General features: G+C 33.0%; 1 protein-coding gene across 2 annotated transcripts in view; it reads left to right on the forward strand.

Moving 5' to 3' along the window:
* The window catches only part of LOC139527654 (dentin sialophosphoprotein-like), a 51,159-nt gene that overhangs the window by 9,426 nt on the left and 18,329 nt on the right, over window positions 1–23,404 (forward strand). For both annotated transcript variants that reach the window (XM_071323186.1, XM_071323187.1), the window contains 3 exons: window positions 14,553–14,698; window positions 16,443–16,587; window positions 22,113–22,220. In XM_071323186.1, the coding sequence (XP_071179287.1) occupies window positions 14,553–14,698; window positions 16,443–16,587; window positions 22,113–22,220 (399 nt within the window). The remainder of the gene's footprint in view (window positions 1–14,552; window positions 14,699–16,442; window positions 16,588–22,112; window positions 22,221–23,404) is intronic.

Raw genomic sequence — 23,404 nt, forward strand, 5'->3', positions numbered from 1 at the left:
TTGAAAAATTTGATCAGTTATTAAAAGAGATCCGATCTATTGAATTGGACTTATCAAATTATGCCTCAGGTTCTGACAATAAGATTCAACATCAACCTGCGGTTGTTGAACAGTCAGGTATGCAAGAGATGATTAAGTCCATGAAGCTCTTGAATACTAGAATGGAATCATTTGAGGGAGAGTTAAAGAAATTAAAAGAAAGTAAACCTGATGATCATACAAGTTCGTCAAATAGTCAGTTTCGTGGCCAAGGTCGCGGGAACTATCGAGGGTCTGATAGAAGGGGTAGATTTAATAATAACCGTGGCTGGCGTGGCCGTGGCTATACAGGAAACCAACAAAACCAGAATTATAATTCTCAGACGAGGGGTTTAAACGGGTAAAGGTCTCGGTTGAGGGACAAACCAGAGACTTATATAGGCCTGAGAATGTGCCTAGTCCCAAACTTGTTGATACTTGTACGCAGAGCACTCTTGCTCAACGTATGATTGGTTTAGCAAATGAATCTTTTATTTACATTAATAATACAAAGTGTAAGGCTTTGATTGATACAGGGTCCATGATATCAACAATATCTGAAGGTATGTTGAATGAGTTAACACCTCCACCTGAATTGAAAAGTTTAGATGACTTTAGCTTATCAATTAGTGTGGCAGGAGGTACCACGTTACCGTATTTAGGTTACATAGAAGCTAGTATAAAGGTTGATTTTGTAGAGCAAGATTTTATGATACCATTGTTGGTTGTCTCTCTTACTGATTATAACAAAAATGTACCTGTTATTATTGGTACAAATGTTATCAGATTGTTAGATTCATGTTCTATGGTTGGTAGACAGCAAACTAACATAGACAAGATCCCAAGAGAGTGGGATATTGCTTTTAATTCTATCAAAGATGAAGCAATAGGTCAAGTTTACTCTACGAATAAAAATCCCATCAAGATCAAACCTTTATCTGTCTTAAATGTATCTGGTTTAGCAAGGTCTAAGACACCAGAAGCATGTACAGTAGTGACTGAGGGTCTGTCAGATGACTTGTCAGATGTGTCAGTGTGTCCACGGGTAGTAAACGTTAAGGGTCCAACTTGTCGGGTCCCAGTTAGAATATTTAACATGACGGCCAAAGCTATGGTCATAAAACCTAAAACACACTTGTGTTCTCTGAATGAGGTTAAGGTTGTCCGTCATGTAGATGTGCAAAGTGCTGAAAGCGCTGTTGATGAAGAGAAAGGGAGTTTGTCTGATCAGGAGTTATCATCCCTAGGAATTAACTTAGAGAGTTTCGATGTTCCTGATGATACTAAACTCAGATTGAAAGGTTTAGTTAGCAGGTATAGGTCTATTTTCTCCCAAGGACCCACTGACATTGGGCTCACAGATCTGATGGAGCACGAGATCCAGTTATCAGATGACAAACCCTTTAGACAACCTTACAGGCGTATTCCTCCAGCATTGTTCGATGAGGTAAGAGAACATGTACGTGAAATGCTGGAGGCGGGCTGTATAAGGGAGTCTAACAGTCCTTACGCCAGTAACGCGGTTCTCGTGCGTAAGAAGGACAGTTCTTTGCGCTTCTGTTTAGATTTTAGATCTTTAAACAAGAAGACAATTCGGGACAGTTATTCTTTGCCTCGCATTGACGAGACGATTGATTGTCTAGCTGGGGCTAAATACTTTACGCGACTGGACCTTCGATCGGCATATTGGCAAATGGGCATTAAAGAGTCAGACAAGCATAAGACCGCGTTTTCGTTAGGTCCATTGGGGTTCTATGAATTTAATAGGCTCCCCTTTGGTCTGACAAACGCAGGGGCATCGTTTCAAAGATTGATGGAAAGATGCATGGGAGAAGCTCATTTGCGTGAATGCTTAGTATTTTTAGACGATATTGTGGTATTTTCACGTAACATAGATGACCATTTTGCTAGGCTTGAGTCTGTTTTTAGTCGTCTTAAACACCACGGCTTAAAACTCAAAGGTAGCAAGTGTGAATTTTTTAAGAAGGAGATTAAATATCTTGGTGTTATAGTGTCCGCCGACGGTATCAAAACCGACCCAGAGAAAGTTATAGCAGTCCAAAATTGGCCAGCTATAAAGAGCATTAAGGACCTTCGTAGGTTTATAGGTTTCACTTCCTATTACAGGAAATTCATTAGAGACTACGCTAAGATTGCAAAGCCTCTTAATGACCTATTTCTTGGACACCCTACGAACAAGAAGAACCTTGGGTCTAAACGAAAGAAGTCTAGTAAGCCTAGTCCTTGGAAATGGGGTCCCGAGGAACAGAATGCTGTTGATCTTATTATTGAAAAGTTGACAAACCCACCAGTTCTTGCATATGCAGATTTTTCATTACCTTTCATTGTAAACGTTGATGCAAGTGGTACCGGTTTAGGTGCCGTCTTGTATCAAGAACAGGAGGGTAAAGAACGGGTGATAGCTTACGCTAGTCGTAGCTTACGTGGCCCAGAGAAGTTATATCCAGCCCATAAAAGAGAATTTTTGGCGCTTAAATGGGCTGTAACTGATAAGTTTCATGATTATCTCTTTGGTAGCAAATTTACCGTTAGAACGGATAATAATCCACTTACGTACGTTCTCGGTAAAGCTAAATTAGATGCTACCGGCCATAGATGGGTTGCTTCATTGTCAAACTATGATTTCAGCATTGTGTATAGAACAGGCAAGTCAAATATTGACGCTGACGCTCTTTCTAGACTTCCGTCCGATTGTAAAGAAGTTTTTAGTGACGTAGTTCAGGCTATTTGTAAATCTATATAGTATTAACTCCAGATACAAACCCTGCTATTGAAACTATATGTTTGTCACATGATATTCAGTTTATAGACAGCGATAGCGAGATTTTGGACGATACATCCAAATTCTCTGATATAGATTGGACGTATGAGCAGAGACAAGATTCATGCTTAAGTAGAGTTATTGATTTAGTTACAACCGGTCATAGACTCACTAAGCGTCAGATGTCTCATGAGACGGATCTTGTCCGAAGATTATTGAGAGAATGGGATAAACTTTGCCTGAAAGATAAGGTTTTATATAGGAAAAGCTACATTAATCATGAAGCTGTGTTTCAACTAGTATTACCTTCTATTTACCATGAACTAGTACTGACTGCTCTGCACGACGATGTAGGTCACCAGGGGCGCGATCGTACTTTATCACTTGTGAAATCAAGATATTTTTGGCCGGGTATTGATAGAGACGTAGAGAGAAAAGTTTCGAACTGTCAGAACTGCATACTTAGAAAGTCGAAGTGCAGGAATTCTGCATCATTGGTAAATATATGTTCTTCCTACCCTTTGGAGCTCATTTGTATAGATTTTCTAACTCTTGAGCAGTCAAAGGGAGGATATGAGAATATTTTGGTCATTACGGATCATTTTACGAGGTACGCTCAAGCTATACCTACGAAAAATCAGTCCGCTAAAACTACAGCTAAAGCATTATGGGAAAATTTTATTCAGCACTATTCTTTTCCATCTCGATTTCACAGTGATCAGGGACGAAATTTTGAGGGTAAGGTTATCCAGGAACTGTGTAGATTAGCAGGCATAAAAAAATCTCGCACTACTCCGTATCACCCGCAAGGGAATGGTCAGTGCGAGCGTTTTAACCAGACTTTATTAAACATGTTGGGTACTCTTGATGATGAAAAGAAATCCAATTGGAAAGTATATGTTGCGCCGTTAGTACATGCCTATAATGCAACAAAACACGATACAACTGGATACAGCCCACATTATCTGATGTTTGGTTGGCACCCGCGGCTTGCCATTGATGCTTTTATAGGTAATCCAAATCAGTCTGTTACAAAAGATCACTCTGCATACGTGAGTGATTTGAAAAAACGACTGCAGTTTGCCTATAGAACAGCTGAAAAATCAGCCGAAAGGACTGGGAGACGTCATAAAACGCGATATGATTTGAAAGTCAGACAGTCAGTACTGGAGCCTGGTGATAGAGTTCTACTTAATCAAAGTACTGAAATACTGAACATCAGAGGACCTCAAGTTGTGTTGAATTATTGATAAATGACAGGTGTTTATATTATACCTACCAGACAGATATGTTCACCATACAATATAGTACAAATATTAAATATAATATGCTATCATATCTGAGATACTGACTTGAACTAGGAAACTTAACTTTGTGAATTATCAATGATTACTTGGTCAAATGAGAACTGTTAGATTGGCATTATGACCATATAGTTGCACACATACAAAGATCGTTAGCGTATAACTTATAATAGAGAATCAACATAGCAAACAATTCTTCGAGTAGCTTTATAGTCACTCACTGAACTATGAAAAAGAGGTTCAAGACAATCATATCAAAACAGATAAATTGTAATATTGTGGCTAATTAATAAATAAAGTGGGGAAAAATATATTGTTTTGGCGAAAGAGGTGGCGAAAAAAATAATTGACCCAGTGGAAACTTTGGGGCTAAAGATACCAGATGAACAGCAAACTCATAAATGGAAAATAAACTTACAATTCCATGACTAAAACTGAAAAAGACATGCATACAAATAAAAGTACACTAGAAACAACATAGAAAATAGCTTCACTGAGTTACATTTGTATCTTGGTTTTATTGTAACACAGTCAATCATTTATCCATCATATTTTTTTTTTAAATTAGCAGCTATACATGTACATTGTAGGTTCTGTTTTCTAATTAGGTCTTTCCACCTTTCCGTGGAAAGACCTATTGATTTTGTTCCGATTATTTTTTTTTTTTTCTTCCGCCTAATTTTTTTTCTTGCGTAATTTTGTTGTTTCAAAAGATGTCGCTTAGATATTTGGAATATGATATCGTATAGTTTATACGCTTTAAAACTGACAACCGCGCAGTAAGAGTTATCTCCCCAAACACTGTTTTTCTTGTGGCCACTACTCCTTCGCAACCGCAAAAGATTACGACAAATTTATTTTACCAAATTGCTCGTTATATCTTCAGGATTCGAGTTTAGTTTTAACCGAAGCTATCCTGATACTCCATATGAGAGTTATTCCCCCTTATGTATTTGATATAAGTGATTTGCATTTCTAACTGGTAAACCATAAGTGATAGAGACCTAGGGTCTTTTAATTTGAGATCCTTGGTCCAAAAAAATGAAAATTAGGTCAAGGGTCAAGGTCATATTCTAAATTTTTTATTTTGGCTTATTTTTACTTATTTTCAAAACCTTATAACATATCTACATCTTATTTTCACTAAATTGTTAGTTGCGACATGCCGTTACTTATAAATTTTGGTTGAAAGGGTGCGCTAACAATAAATAGGAGTTTTTGCCCATCTTATATTTAGAATTATGCGTAAAGTCATATAACTCATTAACCATACATTATAAAGACCTAGGGTCTTTTGATTTGAGATACTTGGTTTATGACCTTGAAATTGAGGTCAAGGTCATAGGTAATTTGCACGTTCTAGATTTTGACCTTTGCTTTAAATTCATATTTATATATTATAAAGCCATAGGAACTGACATTTTAGATTGATTTTTAATATTTTGATAATAAAATAGATCTTCACTTGTGGAAAGACCTTCAATTGTTCTTTGAACAATTGGTTTTTAATTATTAAATGGTACATTGTAAATATTACAATGAATTATATGTAGATAGCCATTTGCTAATGATGGCATTTTTGTTAATTGAATATCACAAGTTGTCAACATTTGGATAGTTTTTCAACTGTTAGGTTTTTTTTTACTTTGTTCTGGATTTAATACTTTGGATACCACTGGTTTAGAAATGTTTAGCAATGAGAACATTTTGCACTATACATATAGAACACAAATACCATATGAATGTGTCGGTCCTTTGTAAGAAACCTGTAAAACAGGCCTTGTAATTTTTTGGTGTATATCTTGATTTCCCGATTGTACATTGATGTGGCCATTAGTTTTCTTGTATATATTGTTTAACATTTGACATTTCATGGCTATTTCTAACTGATTTTATTATTTTATGTATAGTTTTTTTCTGATTGTAAAAATGTTGTATGGTTATAAGCTTTATTTCTTTTTCATCATTTTGTCTAGAGCTGGTGTCTGATTTATACCAATCATACCTCCCTTTTCTTTTTTTATGAATAATGACAACAGTTTGGTTTTAATTTTCATTTATGTATGTACATGTAACAATATAAAACAGTATATACATGATATATACATGTATAATCTCATTCCATCATTAATATTGGTCATTCAATGTCGGTATATATTTATCTTTACGTTTAACGATGTACTGTGAAAGAGCTATCTTCTAACAGATACTTAGTATATAATGGTTATTGTGAAACGACTGATTCAAAGGACAATTTTCACTTATTGCCCAAAATAGCCTAAACTATAAAACTCCAAAAAGTTCTCAATTTGGTTCGTAATTTGGGTCTATTTCAAAAGTCTTAACACTCAACATGCTCAATAAATCAGTTCTTTTCATAAAAGTACATTTTATGTTCCAAATTTGTCAAAATGTGATGATTTTGGGCAATTTTCAGACCTGAAAGCTTTAAGCCTTTAGGAATAAAGATTTGGCCGCTACCTACATGTACATGTACCATCCAAAATGTTTTGTAACCAAAAGAATCCAAATCTGATATATATAATTCATTAATATAAAAACTTTTTAGATCTTGGATGGCAGCCAAGTTTAATTATGCCAAAAACAATTAAAGTTTTACCATAGTTATCTGTGGTATAATTTTCACAATTATTCAATGGTTTTGTTGTGTCTGATTTTCGAATAGAAAAATAAAGAACGATGCCGCCTAATTTTTTCAAGTAACATATGAACAACAGAGTCAGTGTGGGGCCACTAAGCTAAACTGCCCGCTTTGCACCAGCCAATATAAATGAATGCCTAGGGTGGGAATCGAACCCACATACACCAACTCTGTTGTCCCTATATTTTTTTTAAAAATAAACAAAAAATTGTCAAGAACAAATTTAAACTTATAGCGCTCATAGGTTTGTCTCAATAAAGATTTGCATAGTTTGCTCATGCAGTATCCCAATATTGCTCTCAATAGTATAAATAGGCTCATGTGTGCTCAAATAACCATTTAGATTAGTCTCAATATTGATATATATCTAACTCAATTGAGTAGATCTAGCTCAAATTTTACTCAACATATAACTGATCATATTTGCTCAATTTAAGATCTCATGGGTGCTCAGAGATAAAGTTAACTGATTGTATTTCTCATAGATATAACTAATCATATTTGCTCAATTCAAGTTCTCATATGCACATATGCACGTATGTGTGAACAAATGTCTAATATAAGTTACTAAAATTTGACATGGATATGGTTACACATTTAAATTAAATAATGCTGTAGAGAATGATAAGCACAAGTATGTCATCAAATTATCATATAATTTTGGCGATACATGTCATGTATGGTCAAAATAATACAATACTACAAGCTAAGGAAGACTTAAAAAACAGGACAGTTAATCTATATTTATATCTCCAAAACTGTAAGGTTTCTCCCAATATATCTATAGTAATTCAGTAAATGTGATTAACCCAAATTCTGACATTTCAGTGTAAAGTAAGACTCTTGATTTTACGAGCAAGAGTCTTTATACACTCAAAAAGAGTCCAACTCTATAGGAAGAAGAAAAAGTCTTCTCTGAATATTATATAAACAATAAATTCAACCAATAATTATATATTAGAATTACTTACATAGACATAGTCAAAGTCATTACAAATTCCGCGTATTTTCCAGTCAAGGGGACATATTCACATATACTAATGCAACAAACTAAGTCGGAGAAGGAGCGAAAATCCGAAACAGTATCTTAAAAACAGAAAATAGTTCCGTGTGTGTGTCCAAGTGATCAATCTACTTGTTATTTACGAAGAAAAGAAATTTAACTCAAAAAATTGTTGAGATCTTTATAAAAACAAATTGTTGTTATAAAAAATACACAAATAGTAACCTTATCTTTAAAGGCCTTGCAGGTTCTTGTTACTCCTACCCAATTATTTTCAAAATGGCTGCGGGGGACGTGACCTGATAATTTATTTTAATATTATGACAGATTAAATTTTCCTGGTTTTGCTACGTTAATATTATAGACAAATATATGCTACAAACGGTTTAAAAAGGTTACTCCAAATCAGATAATTGAAATATAATTACCTTTCTGTGTATAAATGTGTGAATTGATTTCCTCTCGATTTTCTACACGCTCGCTCTTGCCCCCTTGCGCACTCGTGGTATTCATCCGCAACAACAATTTTTTGATATTGAAGATCGTTTGATTAAAATACAAATATTTCTAACGACAAAACATTTTCATATTATAAATTTTGCATTAAGAAAAATAAAAAAAACTGAGTATCCATTGAAAACATGAATTTAAAAGAAGTGATACGGAATTTTATTCTGCACTATATAGGTCCGCGGGTCTATAATGTCGGTTATTATTCCAAAACTAATTATATATGCATCTCTTTGATCTTTGCGCGAATTGAAAAGTAGGCGATGGCAATACACCCGAGGCCCCTCAGGGGCCTCTGATGTAAAAATGTGGCGTTTAGAGGGAAACATAAATTAGAAAATAAGTGGGGTAAACAACCTTATGTTATAGTTTCAAAACCTGACTCTGATATTCCGGTTTATATCATCAGACAGGAACACGGTCGGTGCCGTAAAACAGTACATAGGAATATGTCACTTCCCATTACTTCCATTTCCATTTTAAACCCTCAGTGTAGTGAGAACTCCCAAGATAAGAGAAATGTAGTTTCAAAGAAGAAAGATTGTCCGTCTGTATTAGTAGACAAAGTTTTAGACTCTGATAAACAGTGGACGAAATCACTACGGACGACCAAGTTGTTTCAATTACTTCATCTGATATTTCTGAATCTGATTCAGAAGAAGAGTTTTTAGTGCACGATTGCCCGAGGCGTCGAGTAGATATAGTACTGCCTCTGAACCCTTTAGCGGATGAATTTCATCCGGGCATTTTGAATCTAGATGAAGTAAGTCAGCGATCTAGTAGTCCTGACAGTAGTATTGAACAATCTGATGGTCAGAGGTCAAGTATTTTAGATGTATCTGAGTTTAGCAACCCAGTTCCCGTCAGTAGTGAATCAGAAACCAGTCCTGATAATCAAACGTCAAGCGCCTCTGATAATCATGCGCCGAGCGCTTTAGATTATGTCCAACCAGAGTCTGAAATTCAAGTGCGGCGGTCGAGTAGACAAGTGAAACCGCCAGTCCGTTTTCAAGATTATGTTAGATACTAGTATTTTAATGTTTTAACCTTTGAATATTTTTTTTTATTGATATTTGGAATTTAGTTTTATTTCTATTTAGTTTCATTTTTGTTTGTTTCACAGAAATGAATCAACATACATATATTTACACGTCTAGTAGAGGAAAAGTTCTAGAAGGCAAAGTTCGTTGTAAAACGTTACGTGTAGTGCCTGGAGGAAAATTGGAAACTTTGTGCAAATATGCATATGATGATCTTAAAGATATAGACGGTCTGAAAATCGTGTATTTCATAGCTGGAATACCGGATATTTGTTCTTTAGAAAGGAATCGTAGATCAAATTATGAGGAATCATTTCTTAAAAGAACTGACAATAGTTGTTTTGAACATGCATTGAGACTAAAGAATACTATAGTAAATACAGAAACTAAATTAAAAAGTATAAATTGTAAGGTAGTTTTTGCTACTATTACAACTATGAGTTTCTGTCTTTGGAATTTACATAGATTGTCTATTGGAAAAACAAGTCATTTAAAGTATGAGAATGCATACGATAGGATGCAGCTAGAACTTAACTCCATTATACAGGGTGTAAATAATTTTATTACAGAATTTAATCATACAAATCATGTTATCACTCCATTTTTTCATTCTCCTGTACATAAATGTAAGAGTGGAAAATTTAGATATTTGTATAACAGATTAGTGGATGGGGTACATCCTACATTTGATTTGGCAAGAATTTGGATTGATCGTTTGTCAACGGCAATTCAAAGCAATGAGGGAAGATTTTTTTAATTTTATTTAACTTTTTGATATTATTTTTTGTTTTTGTTTTGTTATTTGTTTGTGAATCCTATTGGGTGTCTTGAATTTTGGTCATTGCTATATGGTATAGAGGCGTTTGCCGCATGCCTATCTAGAATGCCCAAATTTCAAAAGTGTCATATATTATTGTATAAGGTTTGATATATTGGTTTCGATATAGTTTCGAGACGAAACTTTTTGTAGGAGGGGGTGTATGTCACCGGATATATTTATCCATTTTGGTTCATTATTATGCATTTCATATTAATTGTGTTTTCCGTGTTATATGTTTTCCATTCATATCATATTCATATTTCATATCATCATGTTTCTTGACGATTGACGACAATAGTTTTGCGCTGCATATTTTGAAATAGACTATAGCTTTATACGCTGTGCTTTGCTTTACGTACTCAATATTTAAATTAGTACAATAGAAAGTTAAAGCGATTCTTATTATTATTTAAATGATATATATTTATATTTAAATAGCATGAGTTTTGCATGAGCTCAAAGCGCGGCAATACTAACCATATATATATTAATACAATTTCACTTTTAAAGTGGGTCTCATTGGGGTCTAAGCGTGATGCGGGATTGCCGAGTTTTCGTAAGCGTGAAACGTGAAAGTCAAATTATTGTGTCGTGAAAACGGGAAATGAGGTCTTGCGGGACCAGGGAAATGACAAAAAAATGAGAATTGCTTACATACATAGTATAAGCGGGATACGGGAATCTGACAAAACAGTAAGCGGGATCCGGGATCGGATCCCCCCAATAAGACCCCCTTTAAAGTTAGTCACTGGTCATTATTACAATCGGGGAGGCGGCAGACTAATGTCTACGCTGCAGGTACTTGTAAATTTATTTATTCTTTTAGCAATGTTTAAAATGTTTCAATTAAAGTAAAGTTATTTTAGTATTTCATATATAGAATTCAGTATGGCTTGAAAGCCGCATTTTTGTATATAAGTTAAGGTCAGAATAAAGCTCCGTTGCATGCAAATATTTCAGTATATATATTGTTCATATTTATTGGAACATAATTGTAAACTTGGTTTACAATTTGTATATTTGCAGATTTATATATAATAAAGTATTTATATATTGGACGACTCATTAAATGCAGAAATGGCCCACACGCATTACACCGACAAGTTTATGGGTTTATGGTGATTTATCCCTCATCCCAAGTCGATTTTATATGGTGTCCCATTCTTCCTGCGACATAAAACCTATGATTGCGGTGGATAAAATCCGAAATTTTTATACGGGTGCATGTAAACCAAAAGTCTTGGTAGAGGTGTATAAAGATAATACAAATAAATTTTATCAAAAGACCAAATAAAAGTGAAAAGTATATTGTAACAAAACGCATTTGACTAACAGGTCGAGCAACTGATGTTCTTAAACACTGCTGACTGCCAGTGACGATTGCAAAATAAATTGATCACGAGATGTATTATGGATCTGAATTATTAATTTAAAACCAAACAGAAAACAATACAATTGCGGAGAAGATGGCATACCGCAAACATTTGTACACCATTTGGAAGGCCATATAATTTACCTTAATATATATGTATATATAAAGTGCCTAGAAAATTAACATAAAGATGTTACAGTAAATTTATTCTTAACTTCCTATCAGAGCGGGGCTAGAACCTGTACATTTTATTTTCTACGACAACATCGCCTATCATTGCGCAGACACTTGCTCCCCTCCTCTCCCTATATCTGATAAAACTGAGCTTTCATTTCGGAAAAGTTGCATCTAAGATTTTATTCCGTCGACTCAATGTACCAACAGGGTTCACTCAGTCACGTCCAATGCTAAGTTCCCAGGAGAACATTTTTTGTCTTGATAATATTGATTATTTGATTTCACCCGACTAAACTTTATTTTCATAAACCACAACACTGATTGGTCTAGAAGGAGGGAAGGGAGAGATTTTGGATAAGAAAATATGATGATTTAATGATTTCTTCTAAGTTACAATGTATATAATGCTTCAGCTATAAAATTTCCTCAGGTCTAATTACTGATTAACTAAATATGTCATCATTACAGAGAGAATATAATATAATACGCCTTGCTAACAGATTTAAATTCGTTTAAAAGGTGGACTTAAGTTCATGGTCCTCAGACTATCATTTAAGCATTATATACTGTATTAAATCTAATGCCATCAATACTAAAAATTAAAGATTAAATCTAAATTAGATTAAACAAAATTAAGTAAGTCTACTTGTTTGACACACACTCTTTTAAATACAATCCTTGATTAATCGGATTTAAACCTTTTATTAATTACTAGTATTCTTATGAAATATTAGCTATAAGGAATTGTGCTTCGCGACAGATGTAGGTTAAACACCTAGATGGAGAAAGTACTGATCATTGTATTTGTCCTGGTTGTTCTTCACTCCATCTATGCTTTATGTAAGTATATTTCATTTCTTTCTTTTTCCTTTTGGACAGTAAATAATACATACTAGATTAACCTATATTTTAAAACAAACCATCGTATGTTTAGAATAGTCCATCTGGTTGAAACAAAAATTCGAGACTCCTTTGAGGGAGTAGTTCAATCTCTGCTTTCTAAAATTGAAGAACAGTTGACATTTACAATTAAAATTACATCTCTATGTTCAAACAACTATTCTCAAAAGTGTTCTTATTTATTGATTATAATTTTTTAAATTACAAAATTTTGCTAGAATAATATCTACAAAAATTAGAGAAATTGTATTCAATTCGCATGAAAAGCCCTTTCAATTCTTTAAAAACAAACCAACTAGAAACCATCTAACAACTGCTCTGACTAGACTATTGGGTATTTGTAAAGATCTGACACATTGCATGGGTGTTCAAGCCAGATTTACCGCTTTACAGCACGCATCGACGATGCTTTGATTGCTTACCATAATGAAATATTTTTAATAATAAATGTAATGTTCTTGTATTTGAATATTCCAGTAGTGCGCGTGGGCCAGTTATAGCAGTTTAGTTTATGTTTTAAATGAAATGTAAACAGTACCTTTTTTGTAAATGATACATGTATTTCCATAATTGATACTGGAGTGAATATTTTGTGGTGATATATTTGAAGAAGAAAAATCAGTGTCAATGAAATCTTTATAAAAGTTATTTCAGTGTTTACTTTAATATGCGACGAAGACCAGTCGAAAAGCATACTCATGAGGTATTTTGTTCATTGGAAAAGAATGGAAAATATCTTTGGATAATATTATAATTATTTAGTTAAAACGATATTTTTATTCTTCAAAAGTGCAAAAAATACTATTATACAATAGAAATACGGGGATACGGGAAAAAAAGTACTAATTGTATCCGTCTCCCTTAACAAATTGACAACACTTGGAACATAGTGTAAAAAAACCCGCTGTTGTATAATTTTCAATTTACATTACATGAGGGGTTGTCCATTACTCATTAGTCAGTCTCTTTTTAATTAAGTCTCCCAAACAAAGTTTGGAGACTTATTGTTTTTGGTCAGTTCTTATTATTTTTCTTGTCTATTTAACAGTTCTAAGGGAGCCATCAATCTTTCGTTTGTGCATTGGGGTCTATTAAGGGATGTTTTGAGGGGCATAACGAGGGTAGGGGTTTACTATAAAACCTTATGGGATTTTATTTTGATAAATTGTCAAATGACTATAACTTGAAAACTGTAAGTGATAAACACATGCAGTCTTCAGAAATGATCACAGGACAATAAAACCAATCAAATGAAACATAGGGTGAGTCCCTTGGGGTAACACCACCCGCTTCAATTTGAGAATGTGCTATTATCTTGTAAACGGTCCAGACCCCCACCCCTAAACCATATATATTATTGTATGGAACAATAAAACAAATCAATTGAAATAATAAGGAAGTCCCTGGGGGTCACCCCACCCCTCTTGTTTGAGAACTTGTTAACGATCGAGATTCCCACCCCTAAACCATATATATTCTTGCATGGGACAATAAAACAAATCAAATGAAATAAAAGGAAAATCCCTGGGGTTCAGCCTCCACCCCCTCTGGATTGAAAACTGTAAACGATGCAGATCCCCACCCCTAAACCATATATATTCGTTTATGGGACAATAAAACAAATCAAATGAAAGAAAAGGGAAGTCTATAGGGGTCACCTCACCCCTCTTGTTTGAAAACTTGTAAACGGTTCAGATCCCCATCCCTAAACCATATAGATATAAGTATGGGACAATAAAACAAATCAAATGAAAGAAAAAAGGACTCCTTAGGCGTCACTACTACCGCCTCCTGTTTGAGAACTTGTAAATGGTCTAGATCCCCTACCCTTTACCATATATGTGCTTGTATGGGACAATAAAACAAGTCTAATAAAATATGGGACCATGGGAATGGCTAATTATGGGAGCTTTGTTTGGAAGACTTCGTAACAGCATCCTGTTACAATAACTTCTTGTTTTTAGACGAAGTCACAAACCTAGCATGTGCACCTGCAAGCTCCACCAGCCTGATCTTTACATGGGACAGACCAAGTGATCCAAGCAGAGTTGTTCAAGGATACATTCTGAATTTGGAAAGAACCGACAACTTAATTACTGACGTAGTCGCTGTATGTATTTAATATTTAGATGAGATACAATGGACGACATTTGTACATACTTGCTTTTTTGTGTAGAATTAAATATCCAAAATACGAATGATAGCACTCAGTTATATGTCACAATTCTTTCTTTCTTACATATTAAACTTATATTTTTTATAAGCGACATTAAACACATTCTATCTTTTCCGACATTAGAAATGTGATCATTTATCATTTAAAACATTAATTTAGTTTCTATGTTGTGTTTTGTGTACTGTTGCTTGTCTTCTGTTTTTTCTCCTTTTTTTGCTAATTAGTTGTGAGTTTGAATGTCCCAAGGGGCATCAGCTGTCAAATTCATGTTCACCGATTTGTCTCAAACTCTCACATTTCATTTATAACTATGTAAAACATTTATCCATATTATAAAAAGTCTAAAATAATCAATATACAGGGCAAGTGCTCGATGATATGTAACTTCGTTACGTTTGTGTTTTTTAGTCTAGGCGCCATCTAATGAACTATCGAGTTGACCTCCGATAGCCATATAAATAGAAATAGAAACGAACTCGTGCATTTGAATTTTCTAGGTCTGTTTAAATTCATATTATATATTAAAAATATATTTTAGTCATCGTTTTTATCTGTATAAGAATGATATTTTTTTTAACTAAATCAGTCAATCAAATGATTTACCTTTGTTTCATTTGCATTGTTGGCATTCTTTTCCTTAAATAACTCAACACACACAATGCATGCATGCTTCCATCTCTAACTCGCGCGGATTTTTCTAGGATTTAAGTAAATTTCTGAATTAGTGAATATTTGACTTCGTTATTTTTTGAACTTATAATGATAGCATTCATTTGTTGGTTTGGTTCCGTTCTTCGGCCATCTTTTTATGTTTATTTTTGTATGTTTGACAGAACGGGTTCATTCAGTTGTATGGGACTAACAACTTGAGCTCCCCTTTTAGAGTGAAACATCAGATGACAGTACTCAATGATAAATTGTTTGAAAGAGTTAGTTTTATACGTCCTAGATTGGTGTTATTCTCATCATTGAATATAACTTCTTGCAGAAGTATTATTTGTATATATTTTATGTGTTGCTCTCTCTTTTCCTTGTTTAGTAATAGCATTGTTAGGTAATCGCTGCTTCTTTCGTCACGTAAATTTGTGTTTGGGTTTCTTTTATTGTTACTTTTGTATTGAGTGTGGCTGGTTTCTGTCAGTTTTATAATGTCTTGTGTTTTTTATTGCTCTGTAACTGTTTCTGTTGAATCTCTTCCTTTGTTCCTTCTTGGTATTTGTTTGCTGTTTCCTTCTTGTTGGTAGTACATGGAGTGCGTTGTAGGATTTGGTGTTATCCCGTGTGGCTGTTCATTTAACAATGCACCCTGTATCGTGCTGTAATTGACTATTGGTACCCTTAGAAATCCAATGAGTTGGTCGTGTTGACTATAGAGTGAACAAGAATATAGTACATGTTGGCATTGGTTGTTGATGTTGGTCCATATCTACCTAGGTTGATATATGCGTTAATGATACCTATGATGTGATGAAGCCATTCGTGACATGTACTGTGACTTATGGTATCTCTCTGGACTCAACTTTTGTGATACATTATTTTTAGATATGTAAACGACTTAAACGTTTAGAATGACACGGTTAAATTCAAAATTAAATGACTCGTCCAAAGAGCCATTTTTGTGACATATTTACTTAATTCTAATTAATTACCTTATATGATAATATGATTTTTATTTCAGCAATTAGACGTTAATGACTACTATGTAGAAACTTACACATACGGTGGACTTGGGGAATATGGTATCTACACATTATCTCTTTACACATATACATCATCTGGTAATGAACCTACACAAAAAATAGAATGCCAAACATTAACGGATGGTAAGGAGTTTAATTTTTCATAATTAATTAGATCCAAATATCTCAATCTGCCCTTTATATACTAGTATTCAGAATACAATCTTATCGTATACTGTACATCAAGATGTTTTTTTCCGAATTTCTTTTTTTTCTCGCGTTTAGCTAATTTTGCCGCTTTCGCGGCAATTTATATTCGCTTTTTGTGTATTAATATGAAAGGAGATTCAAGATCGTGGCGATTATTAATATCACGTTATTTCCCTTTTTCTGAAAAATGCGAATAAATAGTTTGCGAATATACTAGGTTAACATGAATTTGGATTCTATCCAGAGTCAACAACAGTTTATCGATGTTATCATCTCGCAAATTAAAAGAACAAGGAGATGTAGCATGATTTACAATGAGATAAATTCAAACCAAGTTAGAAATGAAACGAGTGAGACAAGTGCGTTGATTTTATCAAATAAAGGGGAAATGATAAACAACAATAGTAGGATATGTGCCAAATGTAGTCACCTTCCCTGGTGTCAGTGCTTTGATATATATAAAAAAATTGCCTTGACACTACCTTTTTAATAAGTTTTGATTTGTTAATAGGTTACTTATATCATTATGATTCGAATAACAGAAGAAATAAAGTATGAAGCATTTCGCTATAAATATTTATTTTCATATATGTTTGGCTGATATACTTGATTATAGACTTAGTGTCTTGATTTCAATTTTCAATTTTTCTTTATGTTTATTTTTTGTACCATGTGTCCTAAATATTTTGGCAGTTCTGTCACTAATCGGGTTTTTTAATATGTTGATGTTTGTGAGACATTATTGCTAGTTAGTCAGCAAACTCCAGGTCTTTCAAAGTGGTGTATCAGCTGTTATTTGTCTCCTTATCAAGTTTATAAATATTATGAAAAGTGTGGATGTTATGACACATCCTTGTCTTACTCCTGTTTTAACATGGAAGTATATATGACTATACCTAGCCTTACACCTGACGCTGTTGTAGAATGCTTTTACGCTTTAAATAAGGAGATTTATGTTGTGTAAAACATGGTACCATATGATCTTAATATTTTCCAAATACTATCCCTGTTTATGCTGTGTCAAAGTTGACAAGATTTGTATACAGTACCGTTGCTATTATGTGATTTGGTTGATTCAACCTCTCCTACGGCGAAAACCTGCTTTTAAAATTTCAATTTCTAAAGGGAAACCCCATGGTAATATAATTTACGACAAAAGATACGAGTTTTCATTCCATATTGTTAATTTTCCTTTTTTAAACGGCGGTGTTCCTTTGGCTCCATTATAAAGTGTTCATATATTGAAACTCTTTCGTTTACTAAATTATTTCATTAATTAGGTACAAAGATTTGATTAGTAAATTTGGCTGTACCATGTGATCAGTGTAAACTCATCACACCTTTAAACACACTTTTTAGTAAAGCTTATCTTTAGTATTAATATTGTAATAAGATCTTTGAATATTGTTAACATTTGCACTAACATGGATTTTGTCATCAACAAATTAAAATATAATAAATTTTAAAATTTGTATTCTTTTCGAATATTTTTTTTTATGTTTAAATACCAAACAACGTTTATTTTCTTTATGACAATTGCTTTACGTTATCTATATATAACATGACACATATTCACAATTAGGTTAAATCCTAAGTATCTGCCTGTCAACACTTTTAAATTGGTATTGCTAATGTCATGCTTTCTTAGAATGTCAATTTCATTTAAACACTTAATTCCCGGGATGTGTTTTAATTGAATTTTTGTATTTAATCCATGATTTTTATCATTAATTGTTTGTGACTTTTGACTACCTTTCGGTAACTATGAGATATCTTCCTCGAATGCCAACAGTTTATATGTTACCTATTCCTTGAATGCCAACAAATATATTTCAATAGATGTCTATATAATAACAATAGGTGCTTCTTTTTTTTTTAAGTATTTAACTGTTAAAAATGATTAATGAACTTTATAGAAATGCAACATTTTATCACTTTCTCATAAGGAAAAATAGTAGATTTTAGGGGTAAAATTATTATGAAGTTTAAAGAAATAAAGAAATTAAAACGTTTTATTACTTTTTATCAAAACAATATCTTTGATATGAATATATATGTTAATAAAATAAGAAATATAAAAATTTAAATGAAATTTTAGTTTAATACAATTATTTCAATCTAAATAAAGGATATCAGAGATTTGTTGAGTTCCATATCAATTTAAATATTTTATTAGTTAATATAAACTATATGAAGATTTCAGTTGTACAATTAATTAAATTTAAAAAATAATTAAGTTAATTTGATAACTTCTTAGCTGGAAACTCTACAAAAGTTCCAAGAAAATTCATGAAATATGGTAAAAAGAATTCAGATGAGTTGCGAACATGACAAACAACTAAACAATATTTTTTTACGAATCACTTACAATATAAAAAAAAGGTGTAATTGTACAACCAAGAAAAATATCCTGAACAAACTGAAATAAACAAAATAGTAATATAACACGAGATACAAAGTTTCAAGAAATTTAATCAGTAATATGGTAGTATATTACAGCACACACAACTATAGTCCAAATAGTCTATTGTAGAATTTGTGCAAACAGGAATTCCTTACAGTCCTGACAATATGCACATATAGACTGTGATGTTACACTTTTGAAAGTGTCATTTTAAGAGAATCCATATTTGTTCAAGCAGGAGCAGCAAAATATGATTTTTAACAACTTAACAAACATGAAATAGATTTAGCTACCTGTATTTACGTATCAGTTTAATTAGTATGATTGTTTTGATAAGCATGCACTTTTGTTTTGATAACTACTTACACCTATTCCTTGAACGCCAACATAATTTTTACAGGTAAATTGTCGGTAGATCAAAGGATGTTGGCATTCAAGGAATAAACCAACTATGACTATTCTCAAATCCTACTTTCGTCTGAATTTGACCTGCTGACACAATGGATAATACATTTTTGTTAGTCAATGTTCATTTATTTTGTGTAATTTCTCGTCTAACTATTGATCTCACTATTTTAATAATTATTTAGTAAGACGATCACTTCTGTAAACATCAAATTCATTTATTTTGTAAAACATATTTCCGTACCTTAAGCAACAAAACTACTTTATTTAAATTTACCTGTGTACGTTATTTTATTTGTCCCAGGTAAGAGTACTCTTTGACCTTGGTACACATCTTTGTTTATTAATATTGTATTTATATTGTATCAAGGGTGAGTTCACTTATTGTTGTTTAGGGTGAAGGTGAAACGTTTAAATCTGCTGCATTTGTGTGAACCTGTCTTTAGTCAGGAACCTGTTAATAGAGGTGGTCGTTTGTTGATGTGGTCGTTTGTTGATGTGGTCCATAAGTGTTGGACGTTTGTCGTTTTTCATATAAAGAAAACCTGTTTGCATTGTTTTTGAATTTTTGAATTACTAAGTCTTTTCAACCTCAGGCATAGATTACCTTAGCTGGATTTGGCAAAACCTTTAGGAATTTTGGTCCTTAATGCTCTTTCACTTCGTACTTTATTTGGCCTTTTTAACTTTATTGGATTCGAGCGTCACTGATGAGTCTTTTGTAGACGAAATGCGCGTCTGGCGTATATAAAAAAAAATTAGTCCTGGTATCTATGATAAGTTCATTTACTTAGTCATTTTTACAGCTTGCTGTGTTCGCGCAAATTGTTACTATCATTCAATGCTCCCGGTGTTTTTAAAATAAAGTGCAATTTATCCAGTCGTATAGTATATGAGCTTAGATGTTTCTAAAGATGTTATAGAATAGGTTGGGTGACACGTATGGGTTTATTTTAAAGAGTTCGGTATCTTGATTGCCATTTCCAGGCGATTGTCCAGTTTCAGATCTTTAGTTGCAGATATTATTTCATGTTTTTTCGGTGGATAATAACTATGTAGATCAAGTTCATTGTTATGAACAATAGGGAGTACTGTAGGATTTTGTCTATTTATGAACTCACTGAAATGTTTTGTCAATCTTTGCTCTTGTTCACTTTTCGAAATTAACAAATTCTCTAGATTGTCTTTTAAAAAGGAACATCAGACGGTGCTATGTTTAATTTGAATATTTTTATTGAGATTGCCTTGCTCACCTTTGCTAGCCGCTTCTTCTGCCTTTTCATTAAGACTATAAAATGTATGTCCTTTTGTCATTCTGTACCATTATATCGACATATATGAGTATTTAGCTGTATTCATGTTGGTAGCCTATCTTCAGACGTTGTGATTTTGCCTCCTTCAATTTCTTTTTTTTTTGTATTTCTTCTTGTAATGATATTGTCCGATGCTCTAGATTTAATCCAATTTTCTTTTTTCTGTTTTTGTTTAAATCCTATAGTTGTTTCTGCACAGATTGTTTCCAATTTTATCATCAATTAATAATTGTGTCTTCTTCATCTTTTATGGGTTTTTTTCTAAGAGATGGTATCTATTTCTAATCAAGGTTGTATATTTCTTTTTTACTTTACTCTCATAAAAAATTTTTTAAGATATTTTGTTCTTTCCGTTAGCTCTCAGTTTAATGTCAGCTGGTACCAAATGATGATCACTTCCAACATCAGCTCTTGTCTTGACTTCCAGCAGGGGATTTCACCCAATTCCATTTATCAAGATGTGATCCATTTGGTTTGTTTTCTTATGATGTTCTTTCCCTTTGGCGATTGCTGTAATTGAGCTAACGAGTTTCAGCCTCTCGGATTTTCTGTCCAGAAATACTTCCATAGCCTTGGTTTTTCCTGAGTCGTCTACAAGGCAGTTGAGGTATTTTTCCCATAGGTTTGCTGGCATTAGGTCGTGTCCAAACAATGATGAGCTTGCATACCGTGCATCTAGTGTCCTACGAGACCCTGTGGTTCTGCATGGGATCGTTTGATCGTATGATTTATCTGCCACCTCGAGAAGAATTTCATATCATGCCACATGAGTCTCTATTAAGGTAACATAATTTATTGCTAGCTAATCAAGCCATTGGATGAACATCAAAATGTTTATTATTGAAATAAAGAATATATTGTCGTTACTATGTCGTTTGTTTCTCTGTCCTATATTTTCTCCCATTTATCTGATTATTTATTGTAACCCTGTAGTGTAATGTTGTCATTTTATTGTTATAATTAACACTGCTATTAAAGCGGGAGGTTTGGCATGCCACAAAACCAGGTTCAACCCACCATTTTTTTCATAAAATGCCCTGTACCAAGTCAGGAAAATGGCCATTGTTACATTATAGTTTGTTTCTGTGTGTGTTAAATTTCGGTGTTGTGTCTCTGTTGTGTCGTAGTTCTCTTATATTTGATATGTTTCTCTCAGTTTTAATTTGTAACCCGGATTTGTTTTTTCACTATCGATTTATGAATTTTGAACAGCGGTATACTACTGTTGCCTTTATCTATGAATATATCACAAATGTTGAATTTACATGCATATTCATTGAAATATAAAAGTACTAAAAATCTTAACTTATGCAATGTTGAAAAGTCTCGTATAATAGTTCCAGCACAAGCACCGGATACAGTGGAAGCAGTTGGTATATCATACACTGAAATTGAAGTAGACTGGACAGAAATAGAAACGAAAGATAGAAATGGAGTACTCTTAGGTAGGTAGGTTAGTTACAACTAAATTAAACGGAAGACGATTATACAAAAGTAAATTCTGCCACAATACACGTTGGAGCTCGAAAACAACTATTCCGTTAATTATGTTAAAAACAACCGACATTCAAAACTCAAGTCGAAGAGTAGCTGACAAAACCATTGAGAAGAACGATACAATCATGATAACGCCAATTAATTATGTAATAGTTATAGTTTTAGTATATGAATACAAAATAAAGTTTTCTTTAATTCTATAATTAACGAAAACATGTAGTAAACAATTTCAACAACTTCAATCTCAAATTGACATCACTCTAAACAAAGAAATCACACCCACCTAACATTTAAAAGTTCGTTAACGACCAATTTTCTGGTCCGTTTAAATCTATTTACGACCGATGGAATTTTTTACTATGGAATAAAGAAGGTCATATGGCCCCCTTATTATCCAATAAGAGAAGCTACTTCTTAACCGATATGAAAGACCTTTTAGTTAAGGACGTTTTGCACCGACTTACTCACGGCTGTATTATATATCATTGAAAAGCTTATTATCTGAATTTTTCGATCGTCAAAAAATCGTACGTAGCAATTTTCGTTACACCAAAGGTCAAGAATACAAATAAAAATATTTGCCTATGACTTGATCGTATTTTAAATATCACGTGTAAGTTATTATGATAGTTTGTATTAATGTATTCTTTAAAATTTCACTTTTAACTAACTGATTTTTAATCATCTGTGTTTATAATGTTTATTTCATTTCATACACAGGCAACATTTTCTCACATGAATTTCACATGAATCTCATATGAATTTCACATGAATCTCACATGATATTCACATGAAAAATTTCACGTGAGATTCACCTCAATCGAGCTTATACATGAATTTAACATGAAAATTTTCATATGAAATTCACGTGAATTGAGATTCAAATGAATCTGATGTGAAATTTTTCACATGAATTTCACGTGAAATTTACAACAACAAAAATGATATTTTTCATGATTTTAATTAAATTTGAAAATTTAGATGTTATTTGAAATACGCTATTTTAAAATTTCATGTGAGTTTCACGTATAAGCTCGTTTGAGGTGAAATTCATGTGAATTTCACGTGAAATTCACATGAATTTAAGTTCATGATTCATGTGAAATTGATGTGAGTGAAATTTGCCTGTGTG

This window comes from Mytilus edulis, chromosome 6 (genome assembly GCF_963676685.1).
Source record: "Mytilus edulis chromosome 6, xbMytEdul2.2, whole genome shotgun sequence".
NCBI lineage: Eukaryota > Metazoa > Mollusca > Bivalvia > Mytilida > Mytilidae > Mytilus > Mytilus edulis.